Here is a 15,756-nt window from a genome sequence, read left to right as displayed (position 1 = left end):
GGGAGCTCCGAGGGGTATGCCCCCTGCCCTCTGGTCTTCGAGACCATGGCAAAAGGCGAAGCCGGTGGTGAAGTGAAGCGGACAATGCATTATTTTATTATTACACAATTTTTAATGTTATTGTTTTGTTTTTTCATCTCGCCCTTTTTTCCACGTCATTTGGGAGGGCGAAGTTTTTCACTCAAACCACCCACACTTAATATTCTAATTCTAATTATCTCTGAGCAAAACTTGCCTCTCTGTGTTCTATTATATAAATAATCAGTTGAATTTGTTCTTCTCTCATGTTCAAAATAAAAATGAGTTGATCCACGATCCATGTTCATGAAGATCTGTGTTCCAAAATCGAATATTATAGCATTCACATTCTCATCTTAATTCTCTAAAAAGAAAAGATTGATGATTATAAGAAAATAATTTGAGTATTGGGGCTCAAACAGTTTACCGATAGAAATATCGTAACAGTCAATTGAACAATGAAAAAATGCACAAGTGCAGATTTTTTCATAAAGTTGTAAAACAGATGCTTTTCACTTGATAATCAGATCTCCAAAAACATTTTGTCGATTTCCAGAACTGTTTTTCTCGCGAATCATGCAATTGCAGAAAGAATATATCCCATTTTGCATGACAAATTCACTCACTGATCACTCATTTTGAAAGTTGATATTCCAGTTCATCGAAAATTATTTGATCATTTCATCCATAACTCATAAAGAAAAAAGAATAAACTTAACATTATCAATAAATACTTGCCAATGGAAATGCAAAACCCGATGGTGTGAAAGCTGACATTTTTTATGATTCTGTTTGAGTTTGACCTATTCGCCAATTTATTCGATCCAAACGTGTGAACTTTCAACGTAAATAATAATAATGTTGCTGTTTAATGGCTGCAATGCATTTTCAAAAATGCAGGAGACAAACAACACAAAAAAATTCAAAGGTCTTCAATTGCTGTTGCATTTGAATTCTTGTTGATTGAATTTTTTCTTTGTTTTTTTTTCATCAAAGAAATGTTTTCTGAACTGGAACAGTGTGACGAGGAAGATCAAAAACAGAAAATCGAAGAACTGAATGAAGTAATTGACGGAATGGATGAAAATGAATTCAAAACTGTTTTCACGACAAAAATTTTCAACAAAATTCATGAAATGATTGAAGAAAAGAAAATAACAATGGAAAATGTCATTATACTGTTGAAGCATTTGGGATATAGAGCAGTTTTGATTGGATATATGTTCGATCACCATTGCTTTTCTTCACTGAGCGAAAGATTAAAAAAGATGATAATCGAAGAAGATGAGAAAAAAGAAGAAAAGAACGAAAAGCTTTTGGTTTCCCTTTGTGAGTGTCATCTTTTGTTTGATAATGAATTACCTTCGAAGTTGATTTCAATTTGTATGTCTTGCCTTCAAAAAGTTGCATCTAAGAAAGAGGAAAACGAGGAAGTTCAAAAAGAAGTGGAAATGGCTTTGATATCATTGAACAGTATTATATTTTGTGTATGAACATTTCTATTTCCTTTTTGAAAAATTTGATATTTTTCTCATTTCCAATTAGTTTATCAAACAAAAGGAATATCTAAGTGAAATCAAAGAGATTATCAAATATCATCAGGAGCATCGAAATCTTTCACATCTTGCGTGTCAGTCTGCTTGGGATATTTTGATTTTTGAATTTTTCAAGGAGAAAAGCTTTAAAGAAGTGGTTGTGAATGAGCTTCATTTTATAAGAGAGGCAGCAAGAGAACTGGAAGATCTGTCAAAGAGTGTGGATTGGAAGAGAGAGAAAGCAGAGGAAAAAGGTGAAAGGAAAGTGAAGGAAATGCATGTGATCTGGAGATGGATCCGTATTGTTGATAATTTCTTGAATTGGTCCACATTGATGAACGAAGAAATTATTGTGCTTATTTGCAGCATTGTTCAGTTATTTCGAGCATCAAGAGATAATTCCAAAAAATTTCACAATCTATGCATTTTTTCACTTAATGCAGCAGGAAGTAACAAAGATGTGCATGTTGAAGACTTGTTGAAGGGAGGAGCTATTGATGCTGTACTGGAGGAAATGAATCAATCAACGTTGAATAAAATCATGACAAATGAATGCTTACAATTCTTTTTGAATATTTCAAGAAGAATGAAAGAAAAGACGGATGGAGAAGCTGAAGAAGAAAAAAGAAAGGAAACAAAAAGGAAGATATTTGAAAAGATGGAAGAAGAAGGATACGAAGATACCATCGCCACCTTTCATAAAATATTTGATTTTCTTAACAGACACTATTGCGATAGATTATCATTGAATATTTCAGATTATTTTGTATTTGTTTGAATCAAAAGCGCTTTTTCTATTTCAAACTTTTCAGAAATTGTTTTTGTTCAGTCAGAAAAAGAAAGGAAACAGAAGAAGAAGAAGAAGAAGAAGAAGAAGAAGAAGAAGAAGAAGAAGAAGAAGAAGAAGAAGAAGAAGAAGAAGAAGAAGAAGAAGAAGAAGAAGAAAAAGAAGAAGAAGAAAAAGAAGAAGATAAAGAAGAAGAAGAGAGGAGGAAATTGACAGACAGTCGAAAAGAGTCTTTTTCTGCTGTTAGGGAAATATCAATTCATTCTTCATCTATCTTCAACAACAACAACAACAACTTCTTCTTCTTTTTCTTCATTCGAAAAACCTTTTCTTCCTCTTTCTTCAGAAAATCACTTCACAATTCAATCAACATTACCATCTTCATATTCTTCGTCTTCTTCTTCTTCTTCTTCTTCTTTTTTTTTTTCTTCTTCTTCTTCTTCTTTTTCTTTTTCTTCTTCTTCTTCTTCTTCTTCTGCATTTTGAATGCCTATAAAAACAGAAATAATGGAGAATGGAAGAGAAAAGGCAAATGAAGACTTTTCCATTGATCACATCAAACATTTGCATCAATGTTATGGGTTCATTCGCTTCGTCTTTTCAGTTCATTCTCAACAAGCCAAAATGAAAGGTTTTATATTTCTATGAATTCATTGCATTTGTATCGGGCTTGAGAAAAAAGGAGGTTTTGGAAGAATGGATTTTTGGAATATTATATGAATTGAAGAAAAATGGAGATGAAAAGAAGAAAGAAAGAAAAAGAACAATTTTGAGCGAAGATTAAGGGATATCAGCTAAGGAAAGAGAATAAGGATAGAAAATGATTGATGAATGAAGAAATATTTATTTATGTGGCAACAAAGCAGCTGAAGGGAAAATACAATTGGAGCAGAACTTTTGGATTATATTGTGAGAAAAGAATGTGAGTGAGGTTTCTTATCTTTCTCCATTAATGTAGAAAAGCAGATGAAAACAAAATGATGAAAGAAAAAGGAAGAGAAAGAGAAAGAAATGGAATCTGAGTGAAATTTTGAAGAATTGCATTTTGAGATGAAATGAATGAGGCAAGTGTTATTATTCAAGAAGAAGAGATGAAAGGAATGAAGAAAAACGCGAAGGAAGACAAATTGAAAAGAAAGAAAAAGAATTAAGAGACATGAAGAAATGAACAAAAAATGAGAAGAATGTGAAAAGCAATTAATCGTGAATGATTTGTTCTGTCATTCTCATTCTGAGTTGGAGTATTGGATCAGCTTCTTTTTCATCCATGCTTACTGCTAATTATGGTACTCATAAAGTTGGTATCTGTATTCCCCAACAATCATTTCTTTATTGATACTTTTGTTTTCTTCTCAAGAATTTTCATTTCATTTCTTCTTCTTCTCGAATTCATTGAGAATGCGATGAGAAAGAGAAAAATCAGAGTTAACCAGATGCTTCAAAAGGAAATAAATGAACAGAAAAAATGTTTTTTTGAAAAAACGAATCTACTTGAAGAAGATGTGATTTTCATCTTCGTTCAATGGAGATTCTTGATGAAAATAATTGAAAAGATAAGAATGGAATTTTTGTTTTTTCTTTTTTTATAAAAAAGGAAACAAAAACAATAATAAAAATTTTTCAATCTATTTTTTGTAATTTTGCGAAATGATGAAAATTGAAAAAGACAGTTTTTCGAGTGAAAAAATAAAATGAATTGAATTTGGCTAAACGTTTACAAAATAATCAGAAATATCCAACGATAATTCATCATAATATTTTCTGTTAAGAAAATCAAATTTTTCATTTAAACATGTAATGCCATCTTCATATCCTTCTTCTTCCAACTTTTCAAGCACTTTCCTTTTCATATCTTTTCTTTTCTCATCTTCCATTTCATCGTCTGAGTTTCCTTTCAATCTTTCTGAAATCTTCAAAAAGAATTCCAAACAAATACATGCAGTGAAGTTTTCATTTGTTGTTTGCTGAATCTCCTTCAAAACAGAATCAATAGCCCCACTCTCCAACAAATCATCAATTTCAACTGCTCTGTTTCTCACTGCATTTCCCAATGAACAAACGCATTCTTTGCCAATTTCTCTGTAATTGTCCTTTGCTGCTCGATACACTTGCACAATGCTTTCAATAATCACAAAAAATTTTTCATTCTGCAATCGACAGTAGAAAAGGAAAATACCCAACGTTCGGAGCCATCTCATCAATACGAATTCTTCTTTTGCTTCTTTTCCTTTTTCCTCTCCCTTTTTTCTCTCCCAATCCACACATTTCATCAGCTCTTCCATTTCTCTTCTCGCCTCTCTCACAAAATGCAATTCATTCACGATGACTTCTTCCAAATTTGCATTGTAAAACAATCTGTTAGTCAAAAAATCCCAAGCAGACTGAAAGGCAAGCTGAGTCAGATTCCGATGTTCTTGATGAAAAACGATGATCTCTTTGATTTCATCCAAGAAAAGTTCTCTTTTAACTTTCTTATCATAAAATAAGAAAAACAACAACAACATCAAAAATGAAACAGAAATGTCCAAACATTAAATACACCAATATTGCTCAGCGCAAGCAAAGCCATTTCCACTTCTTTTTGTGCTTCCTCGTCTTCATCTTTCTTTAAGGAAACTTTCAGAAGACAGGAACCACAAATTAAAATCAACTCCGATGAGAATAAGAAACTTAAAGAAACATAGCATTCACAAAGATCAACAAGAAGCTTTTCGTTCCTTCCTTCTTTTCTTTCATCTTCTTCAATTATCATCTGTTCGAATCTTTTATTCAGCGAAGATGTTTTGAAGCCGTCGATCCAAATTCTTTTTAGCACTTTGCAATATCCAATGTGCTTCAACAATAATAATGCATATTCCATTGACATTTTCTTTTTTTCAATCATTTGATGTATTTTATCAAACAGATCTTTTGTGAAAACGTATTTTAGTTCTTCTTCGTCCATTCCATCAATTAATCCATTCAATGCTTTTATTTTCTGCATTTGTTCATTTTTTCTGCAACGCTCAAGTTCATGTAGCAATTCTGAAAAAAAATGTTGAAAGAAATCAAATTTTCAACAATTCAAATGCAATATTGAATATCAACCACTGAGTCTTTTTGTCACACTCATCGTCTGCTTTTTGAAAATGTATTGCTGCCAGAAAACAACACCATTTTCATCATTCACATTGAAATTGCATGTGTTTGGATTGGAGACAATGGATGAAAAAGAAAAACTCAAAATAGTCATATAAATAAAAGCATTCACACCGTTCCATATTGCGTTGACATTTTTGATTTGAAATTCCAAAGATAAAGAACGTTTTGTTTATATTTGTTTGTTGTTATGGATTCAATGATCGAATAGTTATCTTTGAAATAAAATATTAATCCATAGATCGAGAATATGTGAATGAGCTTTTCCTATGAAACAAGAAATAATGTTTTCTATGATGAAAGCTGGAAATGATGGAGATGCAATATTTTTGGAATTCTATCTAACAATTTTTGAAAATTTGATGAACAAGAAAATATATCATGTTATTTTTTGAATAAAGGCATCTGCATGTGTGTATTTTATATTATTCTATTGATTGTGAAGATATTTCCATCTATGACATTTCCAGAGCCCAGGGATGTGACAGATTATTTTTATGGAAAATCATCACTTTGGTGTGGGGAATGTTGAAAAGAGGGAGCTATTCATTGCATTTCCAATTGCAGATGACATGATGAAGAAAGCAATGGGCCAATGGATGAAGTGCGGATGTGTGGTGGAAGCGCCAGCTTCTTCGTAACAATCACGCTTCATCTGTTGCCATGTGCGGATAAAAGAAAATATTGAGAAAGCATCACTCAGAGGATGGATGTTCTGCCTCCTCAGGGAGCGGTCATTACAGTATCTGTATGGGCCCTTCCGAGCATAGCTGAGGAATGAGGCATTGGCTGTTTCCTTGAAAGTCTCATTGCTAGAATGGACAATTGTGACAGAAGTTGAGCATCGTAGATGAGGGCGGCTGCGTGCGATGTGAACGCGCACAAGAGAAATAAACGAATGAGTTTGAGAGATCAGAAGAGAGATGCTTTTGTGGTGACAGCAAAATGTGTGTGGATGAAAAGAGTTTTGCGGGAACAGTTGGGACAATTGGATGAATGGAAAGATATGAGTCGAGAGAGGGAGTTCGATGGTATCATTTCTATTATCATTGACTGCTTTCTCGAAAGAGAGATGAAGGCTTCTCCATTGGGTTTCTTGCTGATCACGACACACTCAGCTGGTTGCGCCATGCCAATAACGGCCAATCTGCAGGAGCGAACAGACCACACATCCCCCGCTGCTCGCAGCTGAATGTCTTCAGCCTTTGGAGCATGAAGGACTTTGCAAATGCCCATCATTGACACACAGTATTATATCGATCAAGTACTTCTGCGATATAAGCGAACAGCTTTGCTATTTCATGCTTTTCAGAGCACCAGCATTTCGAAAGCTGAAACGAGAATAGAAAATGCAGTTCAATCAGCAACTTATTTTTGTCTACCAGGAAAAGAAAAATATGTTTCATTTTCTCTTCTTTTTATTGCTAGAACAACCATAGAACGCACATTGTTTGCATTCTTTGTTCTTGATTCTGGTGATGAAATTCCATTCCCATATCTTCTCTTTTTTTCATTCGAGTTGTTTTCTTCTTCAATGCATTCTTCAATGGAGGATAAAGTTTCGTCATTTTTTTCTCAAGCAAATCCATCAGATCCAATGTCGGAATTTTTCTTCTTATTTAGATTTCGATTTCCAAAACGGATATTATTTGTTTGTCAACATTTCTTATTTTTTGAATGGTTTTTTTGTGTTTATTTATTTGCTTATGCATTGCGGAGATTTCTTATCGTTTGTAACAATTGATATCAAGTATTGTTACAAAAATTGAAAATAAAAATGAATAACGAAATGGCAAAATAAAGCTATAAAACATTGAAGTTTGTGAAATGATATAATATTAAAAGAGTTGCATTAAACAAAGCATTCAATAAAAATAATTTTTTATTGTTTTTATATCATTGAATTTATTTTCGGTTAAAAAAAAATAAACAAAAAAAAAAAATCATTCAACGCTCTAATTAAAACACATTAACATCCTTCTTCTTTTTCTCTCTTTTGTATTTTTGATATCTTCCCCTAAAAACAGCATTAGGCTCACATCACAACTCGTCCAAAGGTGGTTCCATTTCTCCTTCCAATTTAGCCTCGCGCAGCGCTCTTTTCGTGAGGGCAGCTGCCAGCACAACAAACGGATGAAGAGAACCCAGCACCCCAAGCAGCATCTTCTTCGCCAGATCACTCGAATTCACTGAAAACTGTACAAACAGAGAATTGAACATCACAAGCCCTTCATATTGATTTCTTCCACTCTTCTTTATCTCCTCCTCCTTCCTTCTTCCCCTTCGCATCTGTCAGCAGACTCAGCTGAATGCAGCAGCATCTTCACTCTGTTAACATCACTTCTCTCCATCCAGATGCCATTCAATATCTACGGAATTCCGTTCAGTGATGTCCCGAGTGATTCGACGATTTTGGATGGGAAAAAAGGAGAAAAGTGCATTCAATGGTAGATGCCGCCAGAAGCTATGGCCAGAAAGCATGATGAGGGTGAATGTCCTCACAAGCGACTGAAGATTGTTGTCGATGGAATTGATGAGAAGTTGCAAGAAGAAACAGTTTTTGAGTGAAGTTTTTAAAGAAGTTCAGAAAATAAATCAAAAAATTGAAAAAGAAAAGAAAGAAAGAAAAAATAAATTTTCAATCAAAAATGCATTAATAAATGAGGCAATACCCATTTTTCAATAAGCTCATATTGTTGCCTCTCTGATTGAAGCAGTCTGTCTTTTATCATTTCTTCCAAGCCATTTATTTTAATAGAATGAAGTCAAAAGAATATATGTGCAACACAAAAAGAGAAAGAAAAAAAGAGATAGAACAGAAAAGAAAAAATATGAAATTATCATTGCTGAAAAAGTTTGAGTAATTTTTCTAATTTTTTCATGATTTCCTTCTTTCGTATTTTTATGAAACAATGCAATATTGTTTCATAAATTGGATAGCACACCTTAATATCATCAAATACTTCAATCGCAATCTGTTCTATCCTGTCGAACCTGCTTCCGAATCGCTCCTACTGGTTCAAGGTTTGCTTCAAATCCCACACCGAAATCGGTGAATCAATGATTTCGATCAAAACGATCCAAGGTGTGAATTTTCCAAAAAACGTAACAAGTGTCTTCATAGAAAAATACTTGCCAAGTGGTAACACCACTAAACGATAAAAATGTTGAGAAAAACTCAAAAACTAGGTAGCAATTTGATTCCGCATATTGAATTAACCTCCCTTCGCCATCTCAAATTTTTTCATCTTCGCTCAGCTTCAAAGCCTTTTGGAATAGAATCTCTTTCAATGCTCGATTCACAATGTTGCCCATTGTTGTCTTGATGCAGTTCCTAAGGCATCCAACCAAAACATGGTCAAGTTTCAAAAAAAATGCGAATTGATGAAAGCTTAATCCTCTTCATCAATCTTCCTTCAGCCTGGATGTCCAACTCAAGAAAGGAACTTATAACAAAATTATCCTTACAGCTTATAACTTCAGTCAACACATTATATTTGAGATATTCCGGAAACCAGCAAACATTTTGAAATAACAGAAAAAATCATTTCGATGAAGCAAAGCCCCCAGATACCTCTGAATGTGAGGGAAATAAGTGTAATATTTATGTTTGAATTTTGATTTTAAATGTAAACTGAAGAGCATGCATGACTAATGACAAACTGTTGTTTTTTTTGTCTCTTCTTTGCAAAGTTCAAAAAAGGACCAAATTTCCCCTTCTTTGTTCCACTCAGAATGTTAAAATAGATATTTTTTAATACTCGATTCCAGATATGTGGGATATTTCTCAATTCGTTCAAATTTTCATTCGAAATTCAATCCAGATCCTAAAAATATATTATTGTTGATCCGATCAAACAGAAATTAAACTCTTTCGTATTTGGCTAAATACGACCAATATTGCAACTTCTTTGTGATTTCTTTTTTAACACAGATTTTTACTGAGCAAAGGAATTGAGTTTGACAATTATATTTGCTTTGTCAATTATGAACAATATTTGTTTTTCTGTTTGTTTTTCTGTTTTTCATTTGAAATTTTGCGGAAATCAAAATGCTCATGCAATAAGCAGAATAGAAATGCGCAAAGGAGATGAACCTTATGATTTTTCTCAGGAGAGATCCATCAGAGACAAGTTTAATAGTTTGTTCATATTTTATATTTTTTGAGTGTTCAGCGCTTTCCATCTTAAATAAATTTATTGAAGAATTGTTTTATGAGCTTAGATATTGCAGAGAAGATGAACAGAAACAGAAAATCGAAGAAATGAATGAAATAGTTGATGAAATGAATGAAGAAGAATTCAAATCAGTTTTCACAAAGGAACTGTTCAATAAAATAGACAAAATGATTGAAGAAAAGAAAATGTCAATGGAAAATGCAATTTTGCTACTGAAACCCGTTGTATATGTAAAAGCACTGAAAAATACATGGGACCTATTTTTTGAAGAATCTTCACTGAGCGGAAGACTCGAACAGATGATAATTGATGAAATTGAGAAGAAAGAAAAAAAGAGCGAAAAGCTTCTTGTTGATCTTTATGAATGCTATGCTTCTATAAATTACCGGTTCGATTCGAAATTGCTTTCTGTGTGTGTGCCTTGCCTCATGAAAGTTTCTTTGAACAAGGAGAAAAACGAGGAAGCACAAAAAGAAGTGGAAATGGCTTTGATATCATTGAGTAACATTGAATATTTTGTATGAACATTTCTATTTCCTTTTTGAAAAATTTGATATTTTTCTCATTTCCAATTAGTTTATCAAACAAAAGCAATATCTTAGTGAAATCAAAGAGATTATCAAATATCATCAGGAGCATCGAAATCTTTCACATCTTGCGTGTCAGTCTGCTTGGGATATTTTGATTTTTGAATTTTTCAAGGAGAAAAGCTTTAAAGAAGTGGTTGTGAATGAGCTTCATTTTATAAGAGAGGCAGCAAGAGAACTGGAAGATCTGTCAAAGAGTGTGGATTGGAAGAGAGAGAAAGCAGAGGAAAAAGGTGAAAGGAAAGTGAAGGAAATGCATGTGATCTGGAGATGGATCCATGTTGTTGATAATTTCTTGAATTGGTCCACATTGATGAACGAAGAAATTATTGTGCTTATTTGCAGCATTGTTCAGTTATTTCGAGCAGCAAAGGATAATCACAGAGAATTTTGCGATCAATGTATTTCTTTATTTGAAGGAGCAGCAGGTAATGTATCAGCAAAAGTTGATTTCTTGTTGAAAGGTGGAGCAGTTGATGTCTTTTTGGAGGAGATTCATAAATCAACAATGGATGACGAAATAACGTCTAATTGCATAAGTTTTTTTATGAATATTTCAGAAAGACTGAATGAAGAGGAGGAAGATGAAATTGAAGAAGAGGAAAAAAAGGCAACGAAAAGGAAAGTATTTGAAAAGTTGGAAGAAGAAGGATACGAAGACATCATCACAAGCTTTTATGAAAAATTTGATTTTCTTCTCCAAAAATTTTATTGTGATTTATCATTGAATATTTCAGATTATTTTGTATTCGTTTGAATCAAAAGCGCTTTTTCTATTTCTGATTTTTCGGAAATTGCTTTTGTTTAGTCAGAAAAAGAAAGGAAACAAAAGAAAAATGAATATTTCATGGAAGAAAATTATAATGAATCAAAAATTTTTAAAAAGTTGTCAGATCAGTTTTACCGAAATAAAAATGCATTCACTTCCAAAGATCAAGTGGATTCTCAAACCACCAAACAGTAAGCCTTTCATACATTTTTATTAAGAGCAGAATCAATTATTTTTTATTTATTAATTATTATAAACAAATTGTAAAAAAGAATTACGTTCTTCTTCTGATCATTATGAGCAAATTCAATGGAATGCTTTAGAAGAATCTGTTCAACAAATTTTTCGAGATTTTCCACTTGCCAAATCTGAAGAAGAGCTTTATAGAACAGTTGACATCCTGAGTGCTCCAAGTTGCAGTTCAATAACATTCAGTAGGCTGACACAAACAATAAAAACGGAATTATCTTCCATATTCAAAGAATTAACAAAGTATCTTATTTATTTATGAAGTATAATTCATTTGTTTAATTGTTTATTGGTACCTTTTTGATGTTAATGACTTATAGAAGATACAATCTTTTAAATGGAATTCAATTTTTGCAATCTGTTTGCGACTTGTATGACAACCACCAACGGCATATTACAGTCCTAAGAAATATCTTTGCATGTCTAGATCAGAAATATTGCATGTATAATCACACATCCATCAGGTTAATTTTTTTACAAATGTTAAGTTCACTTCGTTTAAATTTTAATTTTGAAATTTTCTTTTTATAATAAGTGAAATGTGTCAATCCCTTTTCAGAGATAATCTTATTTCACCTCTCGAATGTGCGAAAGAAAAAACTAATCAGTGGGATATGATTGATAAAGTTCATTTCCCTCCATATCCACCAATTCCTTTTATGCCTGCTGATGGCTCTCCATTGGTGCATATAATTGTTTACCATCTTTTGTGCTTGATACATCTGGACAGACTGCAGGACTTTACCACATTTGATGAACTGGAAGATTCAAAAGAGAAAATTCCATTTGTTCACATTTCTAACTCTTCACTTTTCCCTCCATCCACCACTCCTTCAACCATTTCAGGTTCTTCAACGCACAACATAACTACACAGCCTGAGCCATCCGCTATGCGATTCAAAGATCTTCCAGACAAAAGCTCGCTCAAATTTCTGCGGAGGCGGGTGACCCACATGCTGGCAGAGATGTCGCTGTATTCAGCAACGTTTGAGCCAGCCTTTTTGGCACACACGGACTCGTTTTACAGGCACATTGCATTTGGCTTGCAGGAAAAATTGATTTTTCTGAAGAAGGAGAAGCTGCTCTCAATGAGCGGCCTGTTCCAGACAGCTGCAAGGGCTGCTTGTCTAGAAGAGAAGGCGAATGAAGAAGAAATCGCAGAAAGCAAAGGAAAGATGGAGGCTGATGTTCCACAAGAAGAAGGAGAAGGAGAAATTGAAAAAAGAGGAGAAAAAGCAGAAAAAGAAGAACTGTTGCAGCACTCGCACCCAGCGCATCGGCTGCTGTGCAGTGTCATCCACATTCTGAAGACAGAAGACGAAGAGGCCTGCACATACCTGGCGACGAAGACGCGGCCCACGCTCATTCGGATGATTGAGTCTATTCTTGTGGCAGACACGCCGGCAGAACACAGCCTCTCCAATTCGTTTGTGGCACAGTGCAGAGGAGAGATGGAAAATGATGGGGAAGACAAAACAGGCAAAGCAGACCAAATGGCATCTGTGAACCTTCTGCAGCCGCCGATGCTTGGAGCAGCTGGGCATCTTATGTTGAATGGAAGGGAAAGCACAAAAGAGAAGGAGAAGGAGAAGGAGAAGGAGAAGGAGAAAGTAGGAGAAAGTGCAGAGAAGGCGAAAGGACAGCTTGCGGAGCTGAAGGAAAGAGGAGAAAAGAGTTTTTTGGGGCTGCTGCTGGACGAGGCGAGTGGAATGGGGTCATTTTTGGATGAGTTGGAGAAGAGGAGCTACGGCTGGGGCGATCTGATGGAGCTGTTTCTGCTGCTGGCGAGGACAAACAGACTGAAGGCGATGGCAGAGTCGTTCCAGAACTACGTGCTGGTGTGATGGAAGTGGAAATGAGTGGAGAGAGAGAGAGAGAGAGAGAGAGAGAGAGAGAGAGAGAAAGAAAGAGAGAGAAAGAGAAAGAAAGAGAAAACATTTTTGTAATCTGTCGATTTGTTTTTTTTTCCCCACATTTTTTGAAATTCCTTATTTATTTATTTATTATTTATTAATCATTTCTTTCTTATCATATTTGTGTCTCTTTTCAATTAAAAAAAAAAAAACAACCCGAAAACAGCACAAAGGCCAGCAGCGGATGAAGGACGAGGCGAATGACAAGACGCTTATATCAGATCTTCTTGTGCTGGTGAGGAAGGTGCAGAGTGTGATTGAGCACTGTTTCCAGTCACACAGCCTCTTCGAGACAGCTTTCACTACAGCCATTTCACTCTTCCTGAATGGAACTTATCCTTCTTCTTCCTCCTCTTCTTCCTCTTTCTCAATCACTTCATCCTCTTCCTCTTATTCTTCTTCTTCAAGTCATCGCCTGTGCAAGCCCGCGGAGCTGATGGCGTTGTTTGTGCATCAACTTCTTGTCGACTCAATGAAAGGCCACAATCCAGACGATACAACTCGCACTCTCCGTGACTTTATGCGGTTGTTCTGTGCAGTTGAAGGGAAAGACGTGTTCGAGGCATTCTACAAGATCAACCTGGCGAAGCGGCTGTTTTATGCAGAGGACGGGCTGAGCGAGATGGAGAGGGAAGTTGTGGTGCTGCTGAAGGATGAGTGTGGGTCGCAGTTCACTCAGAACTTGGAGGCGATGTTTTCAGATGTGGACATCTCGAATGAGGATGGAGAGCAGTTTAAGATGGTTTGTGTGTGTGTGGAGGAGAATATGAGATGATTTGGAGGTAAATGAAGAAGAATAAGAGAATTTTTTTCTTTTTGTTGATGGATATATTGTGAATGATACTGTGAAAGAGAAAATTGTGATTAAAGTTTATTGAGCAATTTATTTTATTGTTCTCTATTTTTCATATTTTTTTTTGGGTATTTTGACATTTTGATATTTTTTTCTTTTGTTCTTTCCTTTTTTTCCCCTAAATCAGTCATCAGAATATCTCAAAGCACTCACTGATTCCAACGATGAAGACATTTCATCATCGTCCATATCTCGTCCACAGAAGCGTGCGTGTGAGTTCCGCTGTCTTGTGATGACATCCAATGCATGGCCGAGCTACCCTCGTCTGCACCACGAGATCGTCCTCCCGGCACCGATGATGAAGATGCAGGAGGCATTCAAGGCATTCTACCTGTCGAAGAACAAAAAGAAGATCTTGTCGTTTTACCCGGACTTGGGCCATTGTGTGATCAGGGCGTTTGGAGAGAAGAGTGTAACAATCAGGAGGCAGATCGTGAGGACGAGGAAGGAGAAAGGAAAAGAGAAAGAGAAAGAGAAAGAAAAGGAAGGAATAGCAACAAAATTGAACAAGGACCAGAAAGACAGCACGAATTCGATGGTTGCAGAGGCAGATGCAACACAAGAGATGGGAATATCGAAGACAAAAGGGTCATTGCTATTATTGCCTCCTTCTCAATCACAATCACAATCACAATCACTGCCTCAATCACAATCAGTAGCACAGCCAACAACCTCCACCAGCGTGACCACCACAACAAAAGTGCAGACACACAAAGACATTTCCATGTCAGTCATACAAGGAACAGTGTTATTGCTGTTTGAGACGCAGATGTCGTATGACCTGGCTACTCTGCAGACACTCACAAATATCGACAGCAATGAACTGCACATTGCACTGGCATCGCTGTGTCTGCATCCGGCGAAGATCCTTCTGATGAATGATGATGGGACAGAAGGAGGAAGTGTAGGAGGAGGAGGAAATAAGGAGAAAGAGGCAGGGCAGATGGATGAGGCAGACGAGGAAGGAGGAGGAGTGGTAGTGAAGCAAAAAGAGGACGACGACAATGAAGATGATGTGGAAGGGGATGTGAACAGCGTTGATTGGATGGGGCTGCCAGGGACAACAAAGTTTAGATACAATAAAGAAGGGCTCTTTGAGAATGGGAAGTTCAAAAGGAAGATGAGGCTGAGGGTGAATCAGTATCAGGTGAAGGAGAAGAAGGGAGAATCAAAGAAGGAAAACGAGAATATATTGGCTGAAAGGAAATATGCGGTGTGTGGATTTTTTTTGGATGTTAAGAGAAGAAATAATAAAGCTTTATTTATTTATGAATTATCTTATTTTCATTACAAAAAATATATTTCATCTTTTTTTTTTTTTTGTTATTATTTCAACTATTTCATTCATTGATGAAAACAACAGCTGGATGCGGCGATTGTGAAAGTGCTGAAGTCTCAGAAGACCATTCAACATCAGGCACTCTTCTCTGAAGTTGGAACACTTGTGCGCTTTCCTGTGGAGAGGAAGATGTTCAAGACAGAAATCGAGTCTCTTATTGACAGAGAATATCTGCAGCGAGATGAAAGCAAGCCGAATTTCTATGTTTATTGCTCATAAAGAAGCTTAATATATAATTCTATCAATTTTAATTTAAATTTTATATTTTATATGTTTGAAATTTGCATTTATTTATTATTTTTAAAGCACTATCATTTAAAATTTAACATTAAAAATTTGATCCAAGCAAATTTTGAAAAAATTGAGTTGTGAAATCAATCACATTGTTGA

At 35.2% G+C, this 15,756-nt stretch overlaps 3 protein-coding genes across 3 annotated transcripts; 2 read left to right on the top strand and 1 right to left on the bottom strand.

The window, feature by feature from the left end:
- Positions 1-1,403: 1,403 nt before the first annotated feature.
- On the top strand, positions 1,404-2,006 carry MONOS_17348 (uncharacterized protein; the record flags this gene model as incomplete). Its single annotated transcript, XM_067870260.1, has 3 exons — positions 1,404-1,505; positions 1,564-1,928; positions 1,997-2,006. 3 exons carry the CDS (start codon positions 1,404-1,406, stop codon positions 2,004-2,006), a joined length of 477 nt encoding a protein of 158 aa, XP_067730766.1.
- A 1,947-nt stretch (positions 2,007-3,953) lies between these two features.
- MONOS_18589 (uncharacterized protein) lies at positions 3,954-5,667 on the bottom strand. Its single transcript, XM_067871621.1, has 4 exons — positions 5,593-5,667; positions 5,428-5,476; positions 4,871-5,364; positions 3,954-4,811 (listed from the first exon to the last, which is right to left on the bottom strand). The coding sequence occupies exons 1-4, from the start codon at positions 5,611-5,613 to the stop codon at positions 4,047-4,049; spliced, it is 1,329 nt and encodes a 442-aa protein (XP_067730765.1). The 5' UTR covers positions 5,614-5,667; the 3' UTR covers positions 3,954-4,046.
- A 5,505-nt stretch (positions 5,668-11,172) lies between these two features.
- MONOS_10127 (putative ubiquitin- cullin 4) lies at positions 11,173-15,727 on the top strand. The gene is made up of 7 exons (XM_067862543.1): positions 11,173-11,203; positions 11,285-11,504; positions 11,582-11,725; positions 11,797-13,099; positions 13,341-13,916; positions 14,155-15,240; positions 15,391-15,727. The coding sequence occupies exons 3-7, from the start codon at positions 11,703-11,705 to the stop codon at positions 15,583-15,585; spliced, it is 3,183 nt and encodes a 1,060-aa protein (XP_067730764.1). The 5' UTR covers positions 11,173-11,203; positions 11,285-11,504; positions 11,582-11,702; the 3' UTR covers positions 15,586-15,727.
- Positions 15,728-15,756: the final 29 nt, after the last annotated feature.

This window comes from Monocercomonoides exilis (assembly GCF_001643675.1).
Source record: "Monocercomonoides exilis strain PA203 chromosome Unknown scaffold13-1861174, whole genome shotgun sequence".
Taxonomy (NCBI): Eukaryota; Preaxostyla; order Oxymonadida; family Polymastigidae; genus Monocercomonoides; species Monocercomonoides exilis.
This window is presented reverse-complemented; position numbering and strand designations above follow the sequence as displayed.

What these genes read in the sequence shown, in the direction of transcription:
- MONOS_18589 (XM_067871621.1), bottom strand. Translation starts at nt 5,613, where the DNA reads ATGTCAACGCAATATGGAACG. An exon ending in TGTCAACGCAATATGGAACG is followed by an intron (nt 5,477 to 5,592) that starts GTGTGAATGCTT and finishes GTTTTCTGGCAG; the next exon opens with CAATACATTTTCAAAAAGCA. An exon ending in GCAATATTGGTGTATTTAAT is followed by an intron (nt 4,812 to 4,870) that starts GTTTGGACATTT and finishes TTTTATGATAAG; the next exon opens with AAAGTTAAAAGAGAACTTTT.
- MONOS_10127 (XM_067862543.1), top strand. Translation starts at nt 11,703, where the DNA reads ATGTATAATCACACATCCATCAG. An exon ending in ATGGAGAGCAGTTTAAGATG is followed by an intron (nt 13,917 to 14,154) that starts GTTTGTGTGTGT and finishes CCCCTAAATCAG; the next exon opens with TCATCAGAATATCTCAAAGC. An exon ending in TGGCTGAAAGGAAATATGCG is followed by an intron (nt 15,241 to 15,390) that starts GTGTGTGGATTT and finishes TGAAAACAACAG; the next exon opens with CTGGATGCGGCGATTGTGAA.